General features: G+C 35.5%; 1 protein-coding gene across 1 annotated transcript; it reads left to right on the top strand.

Moving 5' to 3' along the window:
• The first annotated feature begins 1,061 nt into the window (after nt 1-1,061).
• LOC102000199 (aldo-keto reductase family 1 member C3 homolog) lies at nt 1,062-25,470 on the top strand. The gene is made up of 9 exons (XM_005365389.2): nt 1,062-1,145; nt 3,276-3,443; nt 4,225-4,341; nt 4,552-4,629; nt 12,920-13,042; nt 14,005-14,114; nt 21,607-21,772; nt 23,648-23,730; nt 25,228-25,470. The coding sequence occupies exons 1-9, from the start codon at nt 1,062-1,064 to the stop codon at nt 25,268-25,270; spliced, it is 972 nt and encodes a 323-aa protein (XP_005365446.1). The 3' UTR covers nt 25,271-25,470.
• The last annotated feature ends 659 nt before the right edge of the window (nt 25,471-26,129 follow it).

Below are 26,129 nucleotides of genomic sequence, written 5' to 3'. Positions count from 1 at the left end.
TGAATTCTACCTGTGAAATAACAGGCAGGTGATTGCAGAAAACAATTATGTCCTACACCTATATTTAGGCCTGAGTCCTTTTGTCATATAGTTTAGAGAATTAATCATAGATCCCAGCATGCACCTTGAAAAGACAAAATTGTGAAAAGGAATCAAATGACTCTATTGTGTGTATAGAAAAATAGATGGTTAGACCAATTAAATGAAATTTTGTAGGTATCTGCTACACTGAAGCCGCAAACAGCTGCCTGCTAGTACAAAAGAAACTGGTTGAATACACTTGGCTTGCTTAAAACTTTGTTAGTTAATTATAAAAGAATCATTGCCTTGGGATGATGATGTAATGGTGGGAAAATTAATACAAAGAAAATTGTTTAACTACTTGTGGGCTTCTAAGAAATACATGTAATTTATGATCTTAATATGATTTATTCTTACATAAAGATTTTGGTTTTGGAAAATAAGTAAATTGTGGTTGTGAGGTAATGTTTTCTTGTGTAGAAAGTTTTATATTAGGAGGCATACATGGGTAAAAAAATATAACAGATAAAATAAAAACAAATGATGTAGAAGGAAAAATATCAGGAAACAAAGAGAAAGAAATCATTAGGGAAAAATAGAAGGATAACATTAGAAAGCATAGGCGAACAACTGTGTACAAAAAGTCAAACAAAAGCAACAGGGTAAAAGAACAGAGCAGAGAGAAAACAGAGAAATAACAACCAGCAAAATGAAATATAAAATGAAGAATGGAGCTTTTTTCCCATGTGTAACTGCACTATGTCCAATAGTTTACCTATTCATATGTCCTCTCCAGCTTTTCTGACCTAGGAGAGCCTGCTGAGGACTGGGTCCCCCAGTGGCAAAACCACAATCATATAAAAAGATAAACTGATTCTGAATGCTAACAATGAGTTGGATTGGGTCAACCTCATTTCTCCCACAGGCCATTGGTTAAATATTGGACAAACGCTAGGAATTAGGCTCTGCCCTTCCTATAAACAGTGTATGACTAAAAAAAAAATTATAGACCATCTGCCCTAACAGAAAAGTAAAGAATAATGAGTTTCAAACACTGGTGTGTGGGACTAAATGATGGCCACATCATGCCTCTGCTGGGCTATGGAACTGCTCAAAATCCACAGGTAACAAAAGATATAGGGTTAGGAATGGAAGATCTCAAAAGAAAATTGACCTATGATGTGTTGGAGTCGAACTCTCATTGTTCATCCCTGGTTTTCAGTTTCTGTTAGATGGGGATATTTCATGTTAAGACTGAAAATAGCTAGAATGTAGCTTAACAGAGTCTGATTATGCTATTGATGATTGGCTGTTCTGTGTTTTCCCTATTTTAATTCATTTGCCAGCTTAGTTCTAAATATGAAAGTTGTTAGTCTACAAACTGCCTCACGGCCTTCTTGACTTGATAATAATGAAATCGGGAGCCATTGTTCTGTTTATTTCCACAACTTAGGACATCTTTCTTCCTTACTTGCAGTAAAGGAAAACACTAGAAAATAGATGTGTCAAAAGTTCCTGGAAATGTGGGGCATAGAATAATTGGTAGAGGAGTACTTCAGATCTTCAGGGAAGCCTTCAACAACTCTCAGGAAGTGGTGAAATTGACATAAGTAGAATTTTCCATGTAGTACTGACAACTGTGGGATATTTACATAAATGTAAAAACTAGGGAAACATTAAACTTATGGAAGCTTCTATGAACTACTTGCTCTTCAGGTGATAAAAATGATACTATGACTTGAATTATACAAAGTAGAGAATTTAGTAGCCCAGAAGCAAATCAATAGCCTAAAATATTCCTTAGACTGCTCAACTGTGAAATGCTGAACAAATTAACTGAATTTTGTATCCATAGTCATATCCCTTGAATAATTATGAATATTATGGCAGAACTTAGTTATTTGAAGAAGTCATAGTGCAAATGGCAGAACAGTATGAAGTGTTCTCCTAAGTTGCACCTCAATGAATCCTTCGTCAAGCTCAGAAAGTCAGGTTGCTCTCAGGAGAGGAATATGTAAATCACTAGCTCTGCATTGTAATTTTAATGAGAAAAAAAATTCTGAAATCATTAAACTGTATGGGCAGTTTTTGCTTTGCCCCTAAGAAGTAAACTTGCAAGATATTACCCAAATATAAATAAAAAGCAAAAATTTAAAATTCTACCTTAAAAAGGTCTCTGTAAAAAAAATGAATTTGTGCTTTAAGTGATTATAGAAGCAGTAACAACCATGACATGGTGAGGGTAATTTCACATTTTAAAACATGAGTTCATAGATTATAAACTTCCCATCTATAATTTGTTTGATGACACAGAGTAAAATTTTGAGTTCCATAATTTAAAATATCACAGCCGAATAAGTTCAAATACTATTATCAAACTCACTCTTAGTAACATTGTTTTTGTTTTCTATATTAGAACTATTGAGAATATTAACTGTGTCTTTACTGACTCCTACTAGCAGTGAATATGTGTGTCTAATATGTGATCATAACCACATGCAGTTTCCTGGCAGGTCTAGGAAATCAATGATCTTATTGTTTTAGGTAGTCAATTATGAACCAACATTGCCCATGTATGAAGAGATTCTTAAGACAACAAATTCTTATTTAAAAAAAGAGACCAACATAAACATTTGTATGTGTTTATGGCTCCACATGCAGAAGCAATGAATGTCATCAGTAATGTAACAGGACTCCAGGCCTTAGCACAACTGACCCATGATGGAAGTGTAATTCAACACATAGACAGCACCACCTGTCAACGTTAAAACAAAGACTTAATCCATCAAATAAACATTAGGAAAGTAAATATACTAACCTTGCTTTTTGGCTTCTGTAGTTCTGCTCTGGATAACTGTTCTTGCTAACTGAAGTCAACTCAGGAAATGATTTTTGTGTTTGAAAGCTCACCCTGAAGAAAGATCAGCACTAGACTAGGATCTTGAATGCCCCATGTAGTCACTGGCAAGCAAATAAAGGACTTCTCTTGGCTTAAAGCCATGCCTGAGCAGTCTTGTCTGGTGAATACCACCACTACAACTGTTTAAAGTCCACTAATGGAACAGTAATTGCTTCTGCTCATGTATTCACTGTTGCTCACTGGATGGTCTGTAAAGCCTTTTGTGAAGTGAAGCATGAAATAGTATTCTAGGAACTAATACTTTGTCATTTAATTAATAGGATGGAAGATGATGTTTAACTTCATATCTCTCAGGATATTTAGATCCAAATAATAATGTTGTTTCCCAATCTAGGTTTCTAAGAGTAAGATATTAAAGTCGACTAAAATAGCAATAGATGTTGGGTTTCGCCATATTGATGCTGCTTATGCATACGAAAATGAAGAGGAGATAGGACAGGCTATTCGAAGTAAGATTGCAGATGGTGTTGTGAAGAGAGAAGATATATTCCTCGCTACAAAGGTATTGTGTGTATAGTAAGCTAGTTTATGATTTATTGAAATGTGATGAAAAAAATCTAAAATAATAGCTTATCATCAGGTGAAATGTGTTTGTTGGTATAATATTTATTCACATATATATTCCATGTAAGACTTAGTTTTAATCAGAGAGAACCATAGGCTTCTTTTTTTTTTTTTTTTTTTTTACAAATGTATATCTTTCAAATTCTTTTCTTTCCTGACCCTGGGCTCAACACAGCATGATTCAGTCTGATCAGTGAACTCAGAAATAACCTTGATCCATTTTGGGTTTTCCTTATAACTTGGGTGGCATCTGGACATTTATAATAATATTTTTTATTTCCTACTGAAAATAACAAAATATAAGAGTTTATGGAATGGTAAACACAATCTATCCAATTCCTAAAATTTGTGCTCAGTGGTTACCAAATGTCCATAGCACATTTCCCATGATTTATATTAATAAAAATTGCTAACATATTTCCAAGGATCTGACAGGGTAGAATACTTATAGAAATTTAGGTTTTTAAGATCCATATATTATTCAGAGATGCAAGCAGTTATAAACTGGTAAATTTTACCCCTTTAGTAGTGCCTTTCCCAAATTAATTGAATTAACTAACTGTAACCAATAATATTTTAAAGTTTACACAGACAGATCAGATCAAATAGCCCAAATGAGAGAAATTGTATTCCTTGTGGTCATAATTTCCTAATCATTACAACATTTTTCAATTCTGATTATTTTATCCTAAGACAATATCCATTCTTTTACCCTACAGCTATGGTCTACGTTCCATCGACCAAAACTGGTCCAACTTTGCTTAGAAAAGTCACTGAAAAAATTTCAGCTAGATTACGTTGATCTCTATCTTATTCATTACCCAATTTCAATTAAGGTATGTCATTTACTTTATTTAGCCTAATTAAATTTATATATATAGATTTATAATTTATCATTTATCATTTATATAAACGATAGATGGTGTTGTGTTCCACTTATTTTTATGGATGTTTACTTTTCTATTTCCAATTGACTTATAAGACCATTGCAATGGGTAGAATGCATATATTTTCTGTGATTTCTATAACCAGTGCTTTCATTACAGCCATCAGAAGAGATATATACAAAAGATGAAAATGGAGAAATATTATTTGAGACAGTAGATCTCTGTGCTACATGGGAGGTGAGTACATGAAGGTGACACATCAGAGAAACCCAAAAGAGAGTCAGGCCTTGCTTTCAGTTATAAGAATGGAGTATGTACCCTTAAGTCTAGAAAGCATTGTGTGTTTACTTTTGTTTTCCTGAAGTATTGAAAAGAATATGTGGCTAAATAGAGAGAAATAGAAGTGAACACTGGAGTACAATTGTGAGAGGACTCTCTGAAATATCACATATGGGTATGTTTTAATAAAGTCTGTCCCCATGCTCTATCCTCCTACTCCTTCTCACCGCCATTTTCCTCCCAACTCAAATACTCCTCTTTAGACCCAATGAGTTCACTTAGTACTGCTTGTATGTGCAGGGGTAATGTAGTCCCAGATAGGTACTCCATCAGAAAGTGAAAATGATGAAAACTAACTCTTCCTTCCTCTAGCACCCACCGGTTGAGAAGAGTTCCTCAGCTAGGGGCAGGAGTCTTTGAGCCCCATCTGATTCATGCTGGAATTTTGGTTGTCTTTAAACTTGTGCGGACTGTTCATTCAGGTGTAGTGGCTGTGTGTTCATGTGTACAAAACCCTGACATATGTGAAAAATGACTCATGGCAATCCTCTACTACCGGGGGATGTTTTGATCTGTCTACCCCCTTACTGTGATGATCCCTAAGCCTTAGGGAATAAACTTTGGTAAGGATTCATGATTTAGAGCTGAGCAATTCACAGTCTCTCATTGTACTACACTTTGATCAGTTCTAAGCCTGCATAAATTGCCATGTACTGCCAAAAGAAGCTTTCTGGTAAGGTTCAGGAGTCTGTAAAACAAAGGTAAATATTTAGGGGGCAGTTTGTGGTATCCATTTATCAGAATAATAGTAGGCTCTCCATGAGGACCTATGACCCAGCTATGAGCAGATTCTTAGCTCAGATTCTTGGCTCAGTTAATAGTACCAAATATGAATTGTATCCTGTGGGGTCACCTGCACATCTAATAATAAAGTAGATGATAACTCCATTAGCAGTTGTGGTATTCATGGACCAATGGATACTTCTTACCAGGCTGCTCATTATTGTGGCTCATAGAGTTTATAGCTAAGTAAGAGAGTTGACTATTTTCATCCCTTATTAGTGTACACAGCAACTTCAAGCATTATAAAATCTACTCAGTAGTGATAAAGCTTCCAGGTCTCTAGCAGATGTCTTTCTTCATATCCTGTGAGTCAAGAATCTGTTATCTGCATCAAAAATATCTTACCATCAATTTATGGAGAGTACCTAAGAGCAAAGACAATAACTTGTATTGTTTTAAGGGTCTATGATCCTCCAAGGACCAACAATTTGATTTGAAGTGATAACAAACACAATATTTGGCTTTAAAAAAAGATTTATTTATTTATTACGTATACAGTATTCCTTGCATGCATGCTTGCATGCTAGAAGAGGGAACCAGATCTCATTATAGATGGCTGTGAGCCACCATATAGTTGTTGGGAATTGAACTCAGGACCTCTGGACGAGCAGTCAGTGCTCTATAACCTCTGAGCCATCTCTCCAGCCCAAATACCTGACTTTTCATTTGATAGTCTATGATATCTAGAAAAGATATTTTCCATTAAGCTTTTCTCATCTCCATATATATGTATACAGAAGCTTTTACAGTAGTGCGTTTCCATTTGGCTTTTTCATAAGACTTCAGAGTTAGTTATCTCCCTTACTCTTTCCTCTTCTCTGCTTTCCTGTCCCTACACCACTTTAACACTTCTTCCTCCATGACGCCCCATTCTGCTTTCACGCCACCTGAATTCTTCTACTCTCCCTAGAAACCTACCCCACCATGGCTATTTTCTCCTTTTATGACTTCTATAGGCACTCTAATTTAAATACATACCTAAGAATTCAAAACTAAGATTAACATATAAAAGAGAACATGTGATATTTATCTTTCTTGTTTTGGGTTACCTCACTAAGAATGATTATTTCCAGCTCAATCCATTTACCAATGCAATAGAATTTTAATGCTAACTGCTAACTTTAAATTTTCATTTGTATTTACAGCTTAATAAAATTGCATTATGTATCTAGACCACATTTACATGTCCTTTCATTCCCTGATGGAGGCTAGGTGTTTCCACATTCTAGATATTGTGAATAGAGCAGTAGTGAATATAGATAAGCAAATGTCTTGGTAGGAAAATATATTCCTAGTGGTATAGCAATATCAAATAGTAGCTAAATTTGAGCTTTATGAGGAATTTCTGGGAGTACCTACAAGTCAAGAGATTGCAGTGTATCACAGCCTAGTAGCTGTTTTTGAGCTCAGCAACATAAATGACTCCTTCCCCCTGGAAGAATGAGTGTTGCTGTCTTCTTGAACTTATGTAGATAATGTTTATAGGCCCAAATGTCTGACTATCTCTAGTGTGACCCTTGTTGCACTTCCATGCAGAAGCTTTCCCCCTGCTGCTCTTATGGTAACTAGACATTGTGTTGGGAGCATTAAAATAACACAATAGGACCATGCTTTTACAGATGGTAACTAAGAATAGTACTAGGAGCTGAATGATAGGACAGTAGTGCTTCATGCAAATTAGGTGGCTCCCTACCTACTGTCGTTGGTCTTATATATTCCCTATGCTTTGAAATAAAGTCGAGCTAATTCACTGATGTTATCTATCAGAGGGTTATCTTTGTCATACTCCCAAGCTGGACAAGATCCAGTTGCTACTTCTGCCCCCTTTGCCCTGTGGCCTGGTGGTCAATGGACTGTGGGTCAGGAAGACTCATACAAAGAACCTCCAAATCAATTTCATTCACCTCTGCACCAATTTTGACTTGTACTAACAGCAAATAAGTGTTCCATTTTCCCATATCTAGTCTAGTATGTTTTCCTTTCATGGTTTTCGCATTTTGGATGAATTAAGATTGTTTCAAAATTGGTTTAATTTGCATTTTTCTGATAGATGTGGATGTTGAACATTCTAAAACATGTTTGTTAATCATTTGTATTTCTTTGTTAACTCCCTGTGTGAGCCTACTCCAACAAAATCAGCCAGGGAACCTGGATTGAGGGACGTTAAGGTTAAGGAAAATGTCAGATGAAAGAAACTGAGACAGAAAGCACAGATAGATTTGGGAGGTCTGTTTGGTCAAGTCAAAACTGCTAAACATCCAACAAGAGCTTATTTCAGAATGAGCTGAAATAAGCTTTTATACAGATGAAAGACAAAAGGCAGAACAAAGAGCAGTACAATCAACTAACTACCTCTCTGCATTACTGTAGCATGGCTCATAAAATCCCAGAGACAGAAATTGGGGTTCAACATGATGGTCAGAAAAGCAAAAACAGCCAACCACTGGGTTTTACATCTAATTCAGTTCAACATCATGATCCTGACTCCAGGAAACTTAGAATGAGATTGTGTCTGAGAGCTGTCTCTACCCTTCTTATATTCCTCTCTACTGCTGGGATTAAAGGCGTGTACCATTACCTGGTCTGTAAGGCTGTTCAGTGTAGCTGTTTTACTTTCTGAACTTCAGGAAAGCTTTATTTATTCAAATACAAATGAAATGTCACTGCATCTCCCCTTTTGTCTAAAATAAAAAGGGGCAAGCCTGTAACTAATATAAGAAAAAATATATGTGAAGTACAAGGCTATATAAAATATATACAGGCAATAAGTACATCAACAATGTATAATCCATTTGCATTGGCAAATTTAGAGAAAATACTCTATATCTGTCCTATCTTTGTAAGTCCAAAGTCTTATATACAATTTACTTTCAATCACAACTTGCTTTCTCTGTCTAGTAAGCTATTACTATCCAATCTTCAACTCCCTCAGAGACCCGAGAAGGAAATAATATTAACTGAGTAAGCAAGAAGTATTAGCAAGTGACTTCTAAAAATTATGAGAAATGACAGAAATATCTGGGTGCCTGGAGAGTTACCCCAAATTCCTCTGCAACATTGGGGCATCTATCTTTGGCCTATAGGCCTACAGTATCTGATAAACTTTTCTGTGAAGCAGGATATTATATTCCAAAGGGGTGTTACTCCTTGTCTTGAAAATGTTTGGCTGTCACTTTATTTTGTGTCCTGCTTGTCCAATTAGGACAACATACTCTCAACAGTCAAGGCAAAGATATTTTCTTGCACACCAACTTACTTTTACCACAAAGAACGTAAACTTCATATGGAGTTTCTTCAGTGCCCATTATCTTATCTGAAGTAGATTGGTGCTACTAGGAGCAGACATGTCTCTTCATTATAGAAAAGAGCCCATGTTATTAAAACATCATTAATGCCATACTATATAGATCTCTGAAGTGTTTGAAGATGACCTGTCTATCTAAACTATATCTTTTTCTTAAAAACATGCCTAATGTGACTACAAGTTCAATTATAATATATAATTAATTATTAACCCTGTATTTCCTTATTATTCTAATGATTCAGTAATAATAATTTTCAAGGGCTAGGAATTTTAATTACATTGCTAAATAAATTATATAAGTAAAATGCCTTGAACAATGATAGAAATATACCATATAGTCTAACAAATTATTCTCAAACTCGTATTAATATACAAAATTGTACCAATATACAAAATATACAAAAGAGAAATCCCATGTAAAGCATTTAAAACTAGCAGTTGCTTTTAAAAAGTAGATTAAATAATCTACACTTTTACCCTATCATATCTATATCCCACTTTTCTTTTCAAAGCAAGAAGAACCTTGAATTCAATTTTCTTTGTTTAGTTTTTTCCTATTACCAATAATAACTTGTAACTAGCCCCCCTAAACAATGACAAATATCCATAATCCATTGAATGACAAAAAGTCACTCACCCCACCTCTTAAGAATTTGGGTGCAGTTTTCTAGGATACTTTCTGCTGGTTGGAGGTGCTAATAATCTTATGGGAACCCGAAGAAAATTTAGGATTATGGTTAGGTCCTGACTGGAGTATTCTGTGAAGTTGGATCATCTCAGCCAGCAGGCTTGAATCTGTTCTGGATGTAGAACTCAGGAAACTGCAAGAGAAATGGTCTTAAACATTGGCTCATATGGACCACCCATTCTCGCTGGAAATTTTTCAGGGAGTCTTCTTCAATCAAACTTTATTTTTCTTAACCAAGAATGAATCCACATCCTCTCATTTCCTGTGGAAACAAAAGCAAAACTTATCTCCAAAATAACATATCTTTCTACTTAAGTTTTGAAGTCAAAACATTTTCAAACTGTATAAATTGGGTTAATCCAGCAGTATTTATAATAAAGTGTTTTATAGGAGCTGTTATTTCTTTCTCAGCAGTCAAACAATTCAAAGACAACACAATCACATACAGTATCCAGAATCTCTTGTGTATTTTCCATCTTTACATTGCCTTTTAAAACTCTATTTCTATTATTTTTATTTTTTTTTTAATTTTTGGTTTATTTGAGACATGGTTTCTCTGTATATCATTGACTGTTCTGGAACTCACTCTATAGACCAGGCTGGCCTTGAACTCATTGAGGTCCACCTGTCTCTATCTCCCAAGTGCTGGGACTAAAGGTGTGTGTTACCACACCTGGCTACCCTATCTCTTTTTTCAGGACTTTCTCTATCCTTTTTCTTTTCTCTCCCAAGCCTATACATATTTTAAACACACTGTAAACATTTAGAGGTGTTTTTTTTTTATCTGAATATGTCTTTACTGTATATCTCTATCTTTTTTTTCTGGGCACACTAGTCTATGAAGACATAGGTAGGATTAAACTTGAGGCTTTGCCAGCTTGTTCTGTCCCATTACTTGGCTTCCCGAGGTCTAGCTTTATGGCAGAGTTACTGACAGGAGTCAGATTTATTGCCACAACTCTGTAGAGTTTCAAGGTCCACGCCACCACCAAGATTTCTGATGTTAACTGTTAATGAGCGCCATCGAAGTGCTTGATGGCAGAGCCTCTTAAAAGAGATGTGAAGTTTTTGCTGCTCATGCTGACTCAGAAAGCCTCTCTTCAAGGTGCCATGCCTCTGTTAGCTGCCAGCAAACAGAGCCTACTGGAAGAAAAGACCGCTACCAGGAAGCTGCAATTGATTCCCCTTTTTCTGGGTCTAGAAGCACTTTTTTTTAAAGGGCAGATGGGAGCTGGGAGTACTAGTTTTTCTCCTGAATGTGGATGGCTAGGTTTGGGTCCAGATCTTGCCTGTGCCAGTGGCAAGAAAACCCTCAAGCAAATGGCTTTTATCATGAATTCATACAGCAAATATTGGTCACCAAATGTAGCACAATTAATAAATACGCAAAGATAGAACTTGGTGTTTGACCTGAAGGTCAGAAAAGCAAACCAGCCAGCCTCTGTGTGAGAGGTTTCTCCTCCTATTTTATATTCCCCTCTAGTGCTGGGATTAATGGCATACACAATGACCTGGTCTGTATGGCTGACTGGTGTAGCTGTTTTACTCTCTGAACTTCAAGCAAACTTTATTTATTGAAATACAATTATAAAATTAAATGTCACTACACATTGTCCTTGAGAGAAAGGGCAAGCAGGTTTGTGTATCTTTCATATCAATTCTGCTAGCAACAAGCAGTTTTTTTTCTACTTTTATGTGCCTTTGACTGGAATTCTCTAGCCTGACTACTTAAATAATGTGTTCTCAGGGGCAAAATGCTTTTTCCCATGGGCTTAATTAGAACTTTCTCACAGCCCTCAAGGATGCAGGCAAAACAGGAGATCTTGAACTCAAATGACTTTTAAGTCTGAGTTGACTCCAAAAGGAAACTGAGTCACACATGAGCTCCCTCAACTTCCTTTTCAGTTCTATAACACATTTTTCTTTTATCTTTTCATATTTATTTATTTACATTCTGACCTAGTTTCTCATCATTATTTTCTACCCAATTTCTCCCCCCAACTCTTCTCTGACCTTCCTCAATCCACTATGGCAGGCCTCCCATAGACATCAACAAAGCATGGCATATCAAGTTGCAGTAAGACTAAGCACCTACCATTATATTAAGGCTGAGCAAAGAAACCCAGTATAAGGAATAAAGTTCCAAACATCAGCAAAATCAGAGACAGTCCCTAATACCACTGTTAAGAGTCCCACAAGAAGATCAAGTTACATAACTTAACATATATGCAGAAGACCTAGGTCAGTCACAAAAAGGCTCCCTGGTTAACTATTCCATCTCTGTGATCTATTGATTCTGTACATTTTATTGTGATGTTCTTGACCATTCTGGTTCCTACAACCCTTCCACCCTTTCTTCAGCAGGATTTCATGAGCTAGGTCTAATATTTGGATGTGGGTTTTGCAAATATTTCCATATATTCAGTTAATACGAATGTTTCAGCAAGAACTAGAGGGGTGGTTGGGGTTATGTTAGGCAAGCATGGTCAGGGTGGGGTGGCTTACCCAGAGTTAAGATGCTTTCCAGGATTCTGGTAGAGTGGGAGGCTTCCATCAGAGATGTGGTCCAGGATTCAGTGACAAGATAAGGAGGGAACATAGGTTTATCCCATAACACATTTTTAAATTGGATTGTTTGTTTTCTTTGAGTTTAGTTTTATCAAGTACTTTGTAGTATTTCATATTTATAGTTTTGTTGGTTTGTTATTGTTGTTGTTATTTTGTTTATGTTTCTACAAAATTCTAGTCAATTCTCTTAAAAGTTCTATTCTTCATTTATATTAACATGAATATCTTTGTTAGGATTTCTATTGTGATAAAACACAGTAGCAAAAAGCAACTTGAAGATGGAAAGGTTTATTTCAACTTACACTTCCACATTGCAGTCAATCACTGAGTGAAATCAGGAAAACTCAAACAGGATAGGAACCTAGTGGCAGGAACTGAAGCAGAGATCATGGAAGAGTGCTGCTTACTGGCTGGCTTGCCTTCTTGCACCATCCAGGAATACCTGTCAAAAAATGACACCACTCATCATTGGCTGAGTACTCCCACATCAATCACTAAAAAAGAAAATGTCCTACACATTCACATACATGCAAATCCTTTTCTCAATTGAGGGCTCTTCTTCCCAAACTACTCTAATTTGTGTCAATGTAATATAAAACTTGCCACCACATTTTATGTTTTTGTTTTGTTTTGTTTTTTGTTTTTGTTTTTCGAGACAGGGTTTCTCTGTGGCTTTGGAGCCTGTCCTGGAACTAGCTCTTGTAGACCAGGCTGGCCTCGAACTCATAGAGATCCGCCTGCCTCTGCCTCCCGAGTGCTGGGATTAAAGGCGGGCGCCACCACCGCCCGACTCCAACACATTTTATGAATGTATACATGCCCTTATACAATTTCTCTTTCTCTAGGCCATGGAGAAGTGTAAGGATGCAGGACTGGTCAAGTCCATTGGGGTGTCCAACTTTAACCGCAGGCAGCTGGAGATGATTCTTAATAAGCCAGGGCTGAAGTACAAGCCTGTGTGCAACCAGGTGACAGCTCTCAAGACTCTTTTTCTGTTCATCATTGCCTTCTTTCTGTCATATAGTGGGTAACCTTTCCTTCGTACTTCACATTCATTTTAGAATTATAGAATACAAGTATCTCACAGCCATTTCTTGTCTTGGAATACATCACAAATTCTCAATTGTATCTTTTCCTGATGGATGGTGTCTTAGTAAAGATGGCAAGGTGATATTAATGCTTAATGAGTACAAAAATCTGTGGATATGAATGTGACCTCAGAGCCATAGGCATAGTACCTGAATGGAGGAGTGTTATAAAAGGATCCAGGCTAGACAGACAAGTTACCTCATGACAGTAGTTTTAATGGTAGATAAAGTTCACTCACAGAACACTAGCTGATCTTGATCCTGAGCACATATTAGTCATCATCTCCTTTGTGTCTTCTACAATCAAATCAACATTTTAAACACTTTTGTCTTCTGTTTTAATTATTTCTCAATAGCTTTAAATCATTTTATTTTTTATATGCATACATTCCTTTTTAGGTTTTATTTAATTTTCATATTGTTAATATTAATACTGACACTTCTGAGGTTGCAAAGATGGAACATGTTGTTCTTCTCTTTTATTGATTTTATTGAGCTATACACTTTTTTCTGCTCTCCTCTTTATCTCCCCTCTCCTTCAACCCTCTCTCATAGTCCCCATGCTCCCAATATACTCAGATATCTTGTCTTTTTCTACTTCCCATGTAGATTAGATTCATGTACATCTCTCTTAGGGTCCTCATTGTTGTAAGTGCTTGTTGTTCTTCTAAAACATTGATGTATCTAACATCTCCTCTGAAAGGATACCAATACACACATGTACACACAAACACACATGTATACAATACATGTACATATACAAACATACTGACACACTAAAAGTTATTTTATGAAGTGAAATTTCTTATACTACAACGTATTTCTATATTGTCCATCTATAGGTAGAATGCCATCCTTATCTGAACCAGAGCAAGCTGTTGGATTTCTGTAAGTCAAAAGATATTGTTTTGGTTGCTTATGCAGCCCTAGGTTCTCAACGTCCAAAACCCTGGTAATAAACCCAACTAATACTTGTAATTATAATTACACTTCAATATTTTTCTTTTTCTTCCTTCAAATTCTTCTGTATATCCCCTACCCTGCTTTTCTTCAGTTTTTTCACTAATCATTATTGTGTGCATTTATATACATATATGTAACTGTAACCTGATTAGTCTATAATGTTGACTGTATGTTTTCAGAACTGAGTGTTTGACCCTGGAAAACAAATTACTGTGCTCTTTCCTGGGTAAGGTAACCTCTCCAATTCCCAGTCTTCCTCATTTTTTAAAAATTATTTTTATTGAGCTATATATTTTCTCCACTCCCTTCCCTTTCTCTCCCCTCCCCTTACACCCTCTCCCATAATCCCATGCTCCCAATTTACTCAGGAGATATTGTCTTTTTCTACTTGTCATGAAGATTAGATACAAGTATGTCTCTCTTAGGGTCCTCTTTGTTTTCTAGGATCTCTGGGATTGTGAATTGTAGGCTGGTTTTCTTTGCTTTTGTCCTAAAGCTATTTATGAGTGAGTACATATGATATTTATCTTTCTGGGTCTGGGTTACCTCATGCAATATGATGTTTTCTAGACCCATCCATTTGCTGGCAAATTACAAGATGTCATTATTTTTTTCTGCTTGTAGTACTTCATTGTATAAATGTACCACATTTTCCTTATACTTTCTTTGGTGAAGAGTCATTTAGGTTGTTTCCAGGTTCTGGCTATGACAAACAATGCTGCTGTAGTGACGTAAATGAAGGCAGACAGAAATTATAATAATATATTCAGCTTTAATTAGGGAAAGACTCACAGAACCTTGGTTCCAGCAGAGAACAGGAAAGCAGAAGGGGCGGGGGAGAGCACACGAGCAATATTTATTAGCAAAAAATATCCTCAGGCAACCCTGCCCTTCAAGCAAGGTGATTGGCTGGGGCTACTTCTACATCTCCCCCTTTTGTCTAAATAAGATAGAGCCAAACAAAATACAACTATATACAGTAGGAACAAATAATAAATACACTAAACATTTTATTCCAAGGAGTCTAAATAATGTAGAGAGTAACTACAATTATCTAATCTTCAACTTTGTCAAAGATCTAAGAAGGGAATTAATATTAGTTAACAAACGAGTGATATCCAAAATGTGCAACAAATGACTACCTGGGCAATCACCCAAAGTCTCATTTGCAATGTTGAGTCAACCAACTTTGGCTAAGGCCTAACATAACTGACTTACCATTATTAAAGGCAAGGAACTTTCTTAGAACTATCCTACCCTGTCTTGGCAAGATAAGACAATCCTGTTTCATCCACTTATGGATATTCTGTATTTTCATCAGTAGTTGAGATATGGGCTTTTCTTAACCCAAAGGCCACTTCTGCCAAGAAGACAAGCTCCCAGTGGAGTGGCTTTGGTGCTCAACATTCTCTCGGGAGTAGAGTGGTGTTGCCAGGAGTGATTGTGTTTCATTGGCACAGAATTGTAGGTTAGGTTAAAGGCCATTTTCTACAGCTCTTTGAAGAGGCTGAATATTATACTATCTATACTAAAGATAATCTCTATGTATCTAAAAAAACCTGATTAACCTAAAAATAAATATGACAAACATATAATTCTCAATACCTATCTAACTTGAAGACTAAGAGAATAAACAACTGTGCAATATATGAAGACAATGACCTTCATCTGTAAACAATGTCATTACATATCAAATGTAAACAATGTTATGTTATTTATAAATAATATCAGAGGTAGAAATGTACATTGTAATATGGTAAATGTATCAATACAGTATAGACAAAGTTATAAGCATACTCTTATACAAAAATAGAGGTAGGAACACTCACATTCAATAATAAATATATCAATATACAAGAAACAGTACCAATACAATTTTCTAAAAACAGTAATTCACAAATATCAATTATCCGATCAAACCAGTTAATACCCCCTTTTTTGAAAATACCCCTAATTCCATAAAATATCTCCCCCATCCCCTCAACCCTATACCAACCACTAAATGATGTCCCTAACCCCGAGGGCAAACTCTGTTGGGAGAGGGGACATCATCCTCTAATATTGCTTCCAGCTCACATGAGGGTGACGTTCTTTTTAGGGGGTCCTGTGAAAGCAAATGTTGGTAAAATTCCCAAATTAACTTTTGACCTAAGAAAATTCTAACAGGTCTCTGAGTGTTTTGAGACAGTCCGGCCACAGTGTTGTCAAAAATGTGCACCATTCTAAATTGTCTCGTTCAGTTGGTACCAAAAAACAGGTCTAATTTTAGCGCTAAAAAAAAAAATTCATGATGTCATAATAACCAGATTGAGTTAATGTTGTGGGGTCCCAACTTCATCCTGGAAACTTCGAAGATTACTGTAGGAAAATTTGTTGCTTGTTATGGGAAATTTAAACATTAACAACAAAGACATATACTGACATACAAAGAAATACACAGATATGAGGAAAGGCAAAGAAAGTTTATCAAGTATATAATTATTCTTATTCTGTCCCATTTCATGGCTCCAGACCTGAGACAGAAACTCTGAGATATCTCTTATCAACAGGCTTGAGATTGAAGAGGGACTGAGCCATAGTCCAATTCCAAAACCAGCTCTACATATTTATAAAGAAATGTTTAATAATAAGACATATAAAAAATTAATACAGCACAAATTTAGTTTTATTGCTGATCCTTAGTGAGTCGTAACTAGTTTCCATCCATCAGTAATTAAATATTTAGGGTCTCTTCAATTCTTTGAAGATGAGTGTTTTCCTGTGGAAATAAGAAAAGAACCCTGCCCCCAACCTATCTGTATTTCTTACCATCAGTATGATCGCCATCCTTGTGAATGAATTGTTATTTATCCTTTCCAAGTGGCTTCTCTTCTTCAAACCGAACCTTTATTATTTTTGATGGTATCCACAATTTTTCCTTACCTGTGGAGACAAGAGCAAAACCCCTTCCCCAACGCAGCACATCTCCTGGCTTCCATTGTGAGGTCAGCACATCCTTGAAATAAATTGGTTGATTTAGTTCAGTAGACTTTTCCATTATCCAGTGTCTTTCTGCAGCCATTGTTCCCTTCTCATTAGCGTTGAGAAAATTCAAGGTTAACAAAGCATTATGTAACCTATTTCTGGGGGTGTTTTTCACCCCTTTCTGTTTGTTCAACATATCCTTTATAGTTCGATTTGATCTTTCTATGACTGCTTGACCTGTAGGATTGTATGGTATACCTGTAACATGCTTGATATTGTAATAATCAAAAAACCATTTCATTTTCCTAGAGACATAAGCAGGACCATTATCCATCTTTATTTGTGTAGGTATACCCATGATAGCCATGACTTCTAATAAATGAGTGATTACTGAATCAGCTTTTTCTGAACTTAGAGCAGTTGCCCATTGAAAGCCTGAATAAGTGTCAATGGTGTGATGAACATACTTTAATTTGCCAAATTCTGCAAAGTGAAACACATCCATCTGCCAAATTTCATTCATTTGAATGCCCTTTGGATTAGCCCCTGCAGGCAGTGGAGTTTGGTTATAGAAAAAGCAAGTAGGGCATTTCTTTACAATCTCCTTAGCTTTTTTTGCCATGTAATAGAAAACTCTTTCTTCAAGTCTTTGCTATTGACATGATGTTTTTTATGAAATTCAGAGGCCTGTAGCACACTACCAACCAATAATTGATCAATTTCTGCATTACCTTGCGCTAGAGGACCTGGCAGACCCGTATCGGATCGGATGTGTGTTATATACATAGGGCAAAGCCTGTTCCTGACCATATCTTATACCTGGATAAACAATGAGGTTAGTTCTGTATCATCAGGTATAAATTCAGCAGTTTCAATATGTAAAGTAACTCTTTCTGTGTATTGTGAATCAGTAACTATATTAATAGGTTCTTTAAAATCCCTTACCACCATAAGAATGGCATATAATTCTGCCTTCTGGACAGAATCATAAGGACTTTGTTTCACCTTACCCAAGTCTTCTGATTTGTAACCTGCCTTCTCTGATTTATTGGCATCAGTATAAAATGTACAGGCTCCGGTTATTGGAGCATCACAGACAATTCGAGGAAGGATCCAAGAAGTTCTCTCTATGAAGTTAAGCCTCTTGCTTTTTGGATAGTTGTTATTAATGTCTCCCAAAAAAATAGAACAAGCTCTTTGCCATGGTTCATTATCTTCCCATAATTTCTTTAGTTCATCAGCAGTGAAAGGCACTATAATTTCTGCTGGGTCTATGCCTGCTAGTTGATGAAGTCTCAACTTGCCTTTTATAATTAACTCAGAGACTTTTTCCACATAAGTTTTCAGTTTCTTACTTGGTTTATGTGGTAAAAAGATCCATTCCAAGATAATATCATCTCTCTGCATTAAAATTCCTGTAGGAGAAATTTTTGATGGTAGTATGATGAGAATGCAATCGAGTTCTGGATTCACTCTGTCCACATGTGCCTGTTGTAATTTTTCCTCAATCATTGTCAGTTCCTTTTCTGCTTCAACCGTTAATTCTCTGGGACTGTTCAAATCTTTATCACCATCCAAGGTTTTGTTCAAATGAATTATTAGATCAGGTGTTATCCCAATAGCTGGTCGTAGACTGGAAATGTCTCCTAATAGTCTTTGAAAGTCATTAAGATTCCGTAGGCGATCTCTCCTAATTTGTGCCTTTTGTGTCGTAATATTTTTGCAAACCTATTTTATAACCTAAATAATTAACATAATCTCCCCTCTGAATCTTTTCAGGAGCAATCTGCAATCTCCATTTAGGTAAAACTATCTTTATTTCTTCAAGCAGTCTTTCCAAGGTATCCATGTTTGAATCGGATAACAAAATGTTGTCCATGTAATGATATACTATCGACTTAGGAAATTTCTTGCGTATCATTTGCAATGGTTGATTTATAAAATATTGGCAACAGGAGGGGCTATTTTACATGCCTGTGGGAGAACGGCCCACTGGTATCTCCTCGAAGGTTGAGAATTATTATAAGTAGGTACTGTGAAGGCAAACTTTTCTCTATCTTGTTCTTGTAAAGGTATAATGAAGAAACAATCCTTTAAATCAATAGCTATGAGAGGCCATCTTTTTGATAATAAAGAGGGCAAAGGAATTCCAGATTGCAGAGGGCCCATAGGTTGAATAACCTTGTTGATAGCCCTGAGATCTATCACCATTCTCCATTTACCTGATTTTTTTCTTAACCACAAATACAGAAGAATTCCAAGGGCTGGTAGATTCTTCTATATGTCCAGCATCTAATTGTTCTTGTACCAGCTGTTCTAAAGCCTGTAACTTTTCCTCAGCTAAAGGCCATTGCTTTGTCCATATTGGTTTCTTAGTCAACCATTTTAGAGGCAAGGCTATTGGTATCTCTGAAAGGACATCAATTGTTTTGTGTTCTTGTACAGCCCAAATGGCCAGTTTTCTCCATTTGTAATATCTTTTAATATTATTCTCAGAAATATAGGCTCTAGAAGTAGCCGAAATGTTAATTTGGCTATTATATCCTTCTTGAGTCTTTGATGGAGTTGAAGAATGGATAGTTATAATTATAGTTTTCCTTAGTTATGATAAAAGATAAAGTAGATATAAATATTGTAACTGTAATTCTTGCTTGATAACTGTTTTGTTATGTGTAATTTTACTATGTTAAAGTTAAAGCCTTTCTTTTTTGTTTAAACAGAAAAAGGGGAAATGATGGAGGTGGATCTTGTATCTTATCTGTTGCTTTTATTGGTTAACTAATAAAGAAAACTGCTTGGCCTGATAGGACAGAAAATTAGGTAGGTGGAGTAGACAGAACAGAATGCTGGGAGAAAGAAGCCGAGTCAGTCAGTCACCATGATTCTACCACTCCAGACAGACACAGGTTAAGATCTTTCCTGGTAAGCCAGCTCATGGTGCTACACAGAATATTAGAAATGGGTTAGATCAATATGTAAGAGCTAGCCAATAAGAGGCTGGAACTAATGGGCCAGGCAGTGTTTAAAAGAATACAGTTTCTGTGTAATTATTTTGGGTAAAGCTAGCCGTGCAGGCGGCTGGGTGCCAGGAACATGGGCAGCTGCTCCTACTACAACATGCTGCTATGAACATAGTTGAGCACATGTCCTTGTGGTATGATTGAGCATTCTCTGGGTCTATACCCCAAAATGGTATTGCTGGGTCTTGAGGTAGGTTTCTGAGAACTCACCGTACTGAGTTCCAAAGTGTCTGTACCAGTTTGCCCTCCCACTAGCAACAAAAGAGTGTTCCCTTTATCCCACACCCTTTCCAGCAGTTCTTTATGTAGGGTTGAGGCCTCATGGACTTTTCTTCAACTACTTTGACATATTCATTGGTGTTATCCTTATTTAGTTTATGTTGGGGCAGTCATGTTCATGAGACTTCATTGATGTAACTTCTGACGTTATTAGGAGACATAATTTTACAACAAATTTCCTGATCTGGCTCTTACAATATTCTGCCTCCTCTTCTGCAATGCTTCCTATGCTTTAGATTAGTAAGTGTTTTGCAGATGTACCCACAGAGACTGCACTCCACAATTCTTGATTATGGCTGTGGTTTTTTTTTTTGTAGTGGTCTCCAACTGAAGACTACACTATTTTGTGGGAATTAGGACAAATGTTTAGAGTGTTGTTAAGGACTATGCAGTTTTAGTTAAGTAGTAGTTATAAGTTATTCCCCAACTTCCATGATGGTGTGGGAGGTCCTTCTGCCTATGTGTTGTTTTTATTGGTTAATAAAGAAAGAAACTGCCTTAGCATGTTAATAGGGCAGAACTTACATAGATGGGGAAAACTGGACTGAATTATGGGAGAAGGAAGGTGGAGAGAGAGAGACATCATGGAGCTGCCATCGGATATAGACGTGCTGAAAATTTGTTGGTAGGCCATGACCTCATGATGATAAACAGATTAATAGGAATGGGTTATAGTAATATGTAAGAGTTGGGCAATAAGAACTTAGAGCTACTGGGCCAAGCAGTGTTTTAATTAATACAGTTTCTGTGTGATTATTGTGGTTCTGGGATGCCAGGATGAACAAGCGGCCCATTCTCCAACACCATGACTTCATTATTACAGAATAATGGGTTAGGTTTCAAGTACCAGGCATGGTTTCACACTTGATAAATCTTAAGTCTAATTAGAGAGTTCTGTATTACCACCAAGGAATGTGTGCCACTGCAGCACTCTTAAGGTTACTGTCTCACCCTGGTCATTGATGCAGTTTATAGGTGGCATATAAGCACACAAGTTTTTATTTCTAAAATCTTCCACTTAAAGAACTTCACTCTGAACTGATTCAGTAAGACAGATAATTTGCATCTTAGAAAGGCTCCTCAGAGTATTGATATTCTTGTCTAGGAAATAATTATAATGATTTCTTGTCTAAAGCAATACTTGAATATGTTTGTAAATACCCTAAGAAACCAAACACACAGCTTCTGAGTTTCAGTATTTGTACTTTTTCTTTTTAGGGTAGACCAGAATGCCCCATTTCTTTTGAATGATCCAGTTCTTTGTACCATGGCCAAAAAACACAATCGAAGTCCAGCTCAGATTGCTCTTTGCTACCAGGTGCAGCGTGGGGTCGTTGCCCTGGCTCATAGTTATGAAGAGAATGAGATGAAAGAGAACATACAGGTGATGTAGGGAGCTATGGGTATTTGGAACTTTGGGTATTCTTCTTCACCCATTAATTTCTTTGGAAATCTCTTGCCAAATCATTGTCTGTAGAATTTCCTGTGCATATGAGATTTCAAATGTTATGATTTTCAAGAATAACTAACATAATGCAAAAGTGAATGCTTATATCCTGGGTCATTCCTAGGAATGCCAAAAAATAAGAAAATACTTTCAGAAGGCATAAATCTAGGTGCAAGGCAATAATTGCGTTGATCTTTATACTTCATAGTAAATTTTGAAACTTTCTATACTTTAATAGAATGGTCCTTATTTTTAAAAATTAGTTTTATTAATTTTTTATGAAATAAATTTTTGGCATACTTCTTCCTCCTCCAACCCCTCCAAAATAATAGAAAAAGCATCATTTGATAGAAAATATAGAAATTTGGTTTTCATTACTAAGTCAGACTTGTACAAATGACATCTTTATCTTCTGAAATGGGGCATCCTTGTTGAGAAAATTTTATTCTATAAATTATTATGGTTATCCTTTATGGTCCTCCAAATTTTCATATTATTTAGTGCTCATGTACTTATTGATTTTGAAAGAATGCCAGTAAAGTCTTTTAATTGACTGATGATCTTCAAATATTCTTTTTTTCATTTTTCATTTTCTTTTTCTTTCTTTCTTTGGTTTTTAGAGAAAAGGTTTCTTTGTGTATCTCTGGCTGTCCTGGAACTCACTCTGTAGGCCAGTCTGTTCTTGAACTCATAAAGATACACTAGCCTCTGGTTCCCTGAGTATTGTGATTGAAGGTTTGTCCCACCACTCCCTGGCTCATCTTTATACATTTACATGAGACATTTTTGTTCTTTTCTTGAAAGTCACTTTGAGGTTTAAAAATGTCACATATTTAGAGAATGAGGCATTTTTTCAAGCCAGTTCTTTTATCCTAAGATATCATTAATATTCAGACAACTCCTGGCTTAAATTTTATTTGTAGGTATATTTTTCAAGTATAATTATCACCATGAAAATTGGTAGATTAATTTGTATACTTAAAACTATTTTCTTTTTTTTTGAACCTTTTAAGTACATGGCAATGTAGTCATTCAGTGATGCCATCTTTGTGTCTTCTCCAGTCATGCTTGATTTTCCTCATGTAATACAGTTTCAATATATCTCGCCCCAAAGCTAAGGTATCTTTGTAGAACGAGAGGAAGAAAGATAATATCATCTGGGAGTTATTGATAACATGAAGGAAATAGAATTTTCCAGATAAAACAAAGCATTTGTACATTTGAACTCAAAGTGATTGTGACAGTATGCCCAAAATATTTGCAAACTTTAGCTATACAAAATTCTAGCAAGAAGGGATAAGGTGTACATGTAATAACACCTTTAGCTGAGAAGTTATTGCTATATTTGACAGCTATTGAGAGGAGTCACTTTTCTTTAATGATGTCACTACTGAAAGCTAATCACAGACTATTGCTATGACAATACCAAAAGTAAGTGGGCAGCATAAAATGGACTCAATGGAAAAGATGAAAATAAAAAGCAATTTCACAGTTAGATGAGAAAGAATGAGAGAGTAGAGAAAATGATAAGGGAAGGATATGTAGAATGGATATGCTATATTATGTAAATTATTTAAAATTATGTAATATTATGAAAGTATTAATTTAAACAGTACACACAAGAAAGAAGTTTTTTTTCATTTAACTTAAAATCCCTGATAACTTGTGCAGTTTTTGATCTCTTTTATTATTTTTTGCAAATTTATCAGATATTCTATATATTGTATCTGAACCAATCTAATTAACTTGGGTTTTTAAGATTGGCAATTTTACAGAGTAAATTGGTGAAAACATTTTTTTCTTGTGTAATAGGTACTTGAATTCCAGTTGCCTCCAGAGGATATGGAAGTCATAGATGGCCTGCACAGAAATTTCAGATATTTTCCTGCGACTGTGTAAGTAACACAAATGCTATAGGGGTATATAACAAACATGTTGTATCAATTTGCCTAAATTTATTTAAACCTCTCACTTTCTTTGGTGCAAATTTGTTCAGGAGTCCACAATGGAACTTTTGGTGAGTTTCAGAGATAAAAAGGTTTTCATGAACAAGCTAAGAGAAGCTTTGCTGAGGAATTCAAAAGCGAAGAAAGAATATTTATGCAGAAGTACAGTCACTAAAGAGATTTTTATAACATTTAAAAAGATTCTCTTCTTTCATTCTCTTCTTTAGAAGAAGATCCTAACTGTATTTTACAAGTGTGAGCAAATAAGAAAACCATAAGCATTGTTTTAAAATTACCTTAAATTAAAATATAAAATTTTACGTATAAACTTAAAACAAATTATTTACTCCCTTTATTTTACTCTCTCTAGCCTCTCTCATGCCCCTGCTTTCTTATCACCCCATGCTCCCTCTTATATTTTGTCAATTTTATAGGCTCTTTATCTTTAGTGTTGTGACACGTGTGTGCACATATATAAATATAGTCTTAAAAGACTCTTTAGTGTTGCTTATGTGTATATGATTCCAAGACTTACCCCTTTTTATTGAATAACCAATCAAAGGACTCATCTTCAGAAGATACTAATTCTTCTCTCTGTAGTCAATAGCTGCCTGTAGTTCTTTGTCTGGTGGTATTGTTTGTTGATAAGAAAATCTATTATCCTTTTGTTATATAAAATAATATTCATAAAAAATAAGAAATGGCATTGGATAATCCACAATTATCTGAGTTCAAAAACTAGTATACTTATTACTAATTATGTTAGTATAGAGCAAATGATTGATAAAGTATGGAATTACTACAAAAAGAGAAACAATCAAATGATTAGTAATTATTATAACTTTATAAATTATGTTTGTATTTTTATAAATAAATCCACAAACATACATGGCAAATTCCATGGATATGAAATACATTTTAAAGACATTATATCTCTGATTTAAATACAACAAATTGTGTGAGATGCAGAATGATAAAAATAACTAGTGCATATTAAGCAGAATTGAAATTAGAAATCGCAAGTCAGGAACTCTTAATTTTTGTATTGGTAAATATTGGGACTTGTCTTTGTACTAAACAAGCACAATCAGCACCTATTTTCCTTAGGCTATTTAAACTGCTGAAGATTCTGGAGTTTTCTGTGCTGTGCTGATTGACAGATGTAGTTAAGAAGTATATATGTGAAAACTTTTTTCTTTGTTTTCTGTTCTAGACCAGGGAATGTAATCTAAATAATTTATTTATGGTTTTTAAAAATATTTTTATGAAACTACATTTATGAAAGTATGAAGGGAAGATTCTGCAACCAAAAAATAAAACAATTAAAATTCATTCTAGTTCCAGAGCCAGCAAGAAATAATAAAAATTTTTAATAACGGTCATTACACATTTTGTTTGAACAAGATTCATTAAGACCACAGTGGTTATTTTTCTTTCATATTTTAGTGCTGCTGGCCATCTCAATTTTCCATTTTCGGATGACTATTAGCATGATAGCCTTTGTCATGACTTCTACATCAAGCTACTAAGTGTGGATAATCATGCTGCTGCTGCTGATTGAGGTGATGCTAATGAGACACACCATGGCTGGTTGATCTATACCACTTAGCAACTCACAGGCTATTGAAGCCACATTTACCAACATTTACCACTTGTTGTAATAAATATAATGTTCTTTTCCCTAAAGAATTTTGCCTGGTTCCATTTTTCTTGTATAAAAATTGATTTGGATAAAGTCAGTGGGCAAGAGGAAGAGACAATATAGCCTATTAGAAAACTGATGGATGGAAGAGAGTAGGGTCTTTTAACTCAAGAAAAGTGACTTTAGATGGTGCTAAGAAGTCAGTGTTTCTAGCCCATAGGTTAACAAGAAAGTAGACTATACAGAATAAATTTTTTATTTTAGATCAAAAAGGCATTCCTAAGAAGAGTAACCAACAAGACCTTCTATCAACTCACTAAATCCTGAAAATGAGTAGTGGAATATTTCTGTTTGAAAATACTTGTAACATTTATGACATCATAGTGGAGTAGAATCCAATGTGCCCACTATAAATTAAAGTTACAGAATGAGATTAATAAAATCTTAGCCTATGAGGTTCTAAATTCAAACTCAGATACAGCAAGAGTGTATTTGATATTTGCTAATTAACATTATTCAGGCTCTTTTAAGAAGCTGTGTCCAAAGCAATGAAAGAATCAGCAAGGGAAATAAACAAACTCTTGCAGCACCTATAGCAATTCACTGAAATTTGAGCCTTTATGAACTCAAACCAGTTCTATCTGAGGTCAGAGAACTGTGATCCCAATCGCAGTCCATCCTCTGTGTCTCACAGAAACCTTTGTTT

Source organism: Microtus ochrogaster, unplaced genomic scaffold (genome assembly GCF_000317375.1).
Source record: "Microtus ochrogaster isolate Prairie Vole_2 unplaced genomic scaffold, MicOch1.0 UNK2, whole genome shotgun sequence".
NCBI classification, from domain to species: Eukaryota; Metazoa; Chordata; class Mammalia; order Rodentia; family Cricetidae; genus Microtus; species Microtus ochrogaster.
This window is presented reverse-complemented; position numbering and strand designations above follow the sequence as displayed.

Excerpts from the sequence above, each read along its gene's own strand:
- LOC102000199 (XM_005365389.2), top strand. The coding sequence starts at position 1,062 with ATGAGTTTCAAACACTGGTGTGTGGGACTAAATGATGGCCACATCATG. Across the intron at positions 13,043-14,004 it reads ACAAGCCTGTGTGCAACCAG|GTAGAATGCCATCCTTATCT; the intron begins GTGACAGCTCTC and ends GTCCATCTATAG. Across the intron at positions 21,773-23,647 it reads AGATGAAAGAGAACATACAG|GTACTTGAATTCCAGTTGCC; the intron begins GTGATGTAGGGA and ends CTTGTGTAATAG.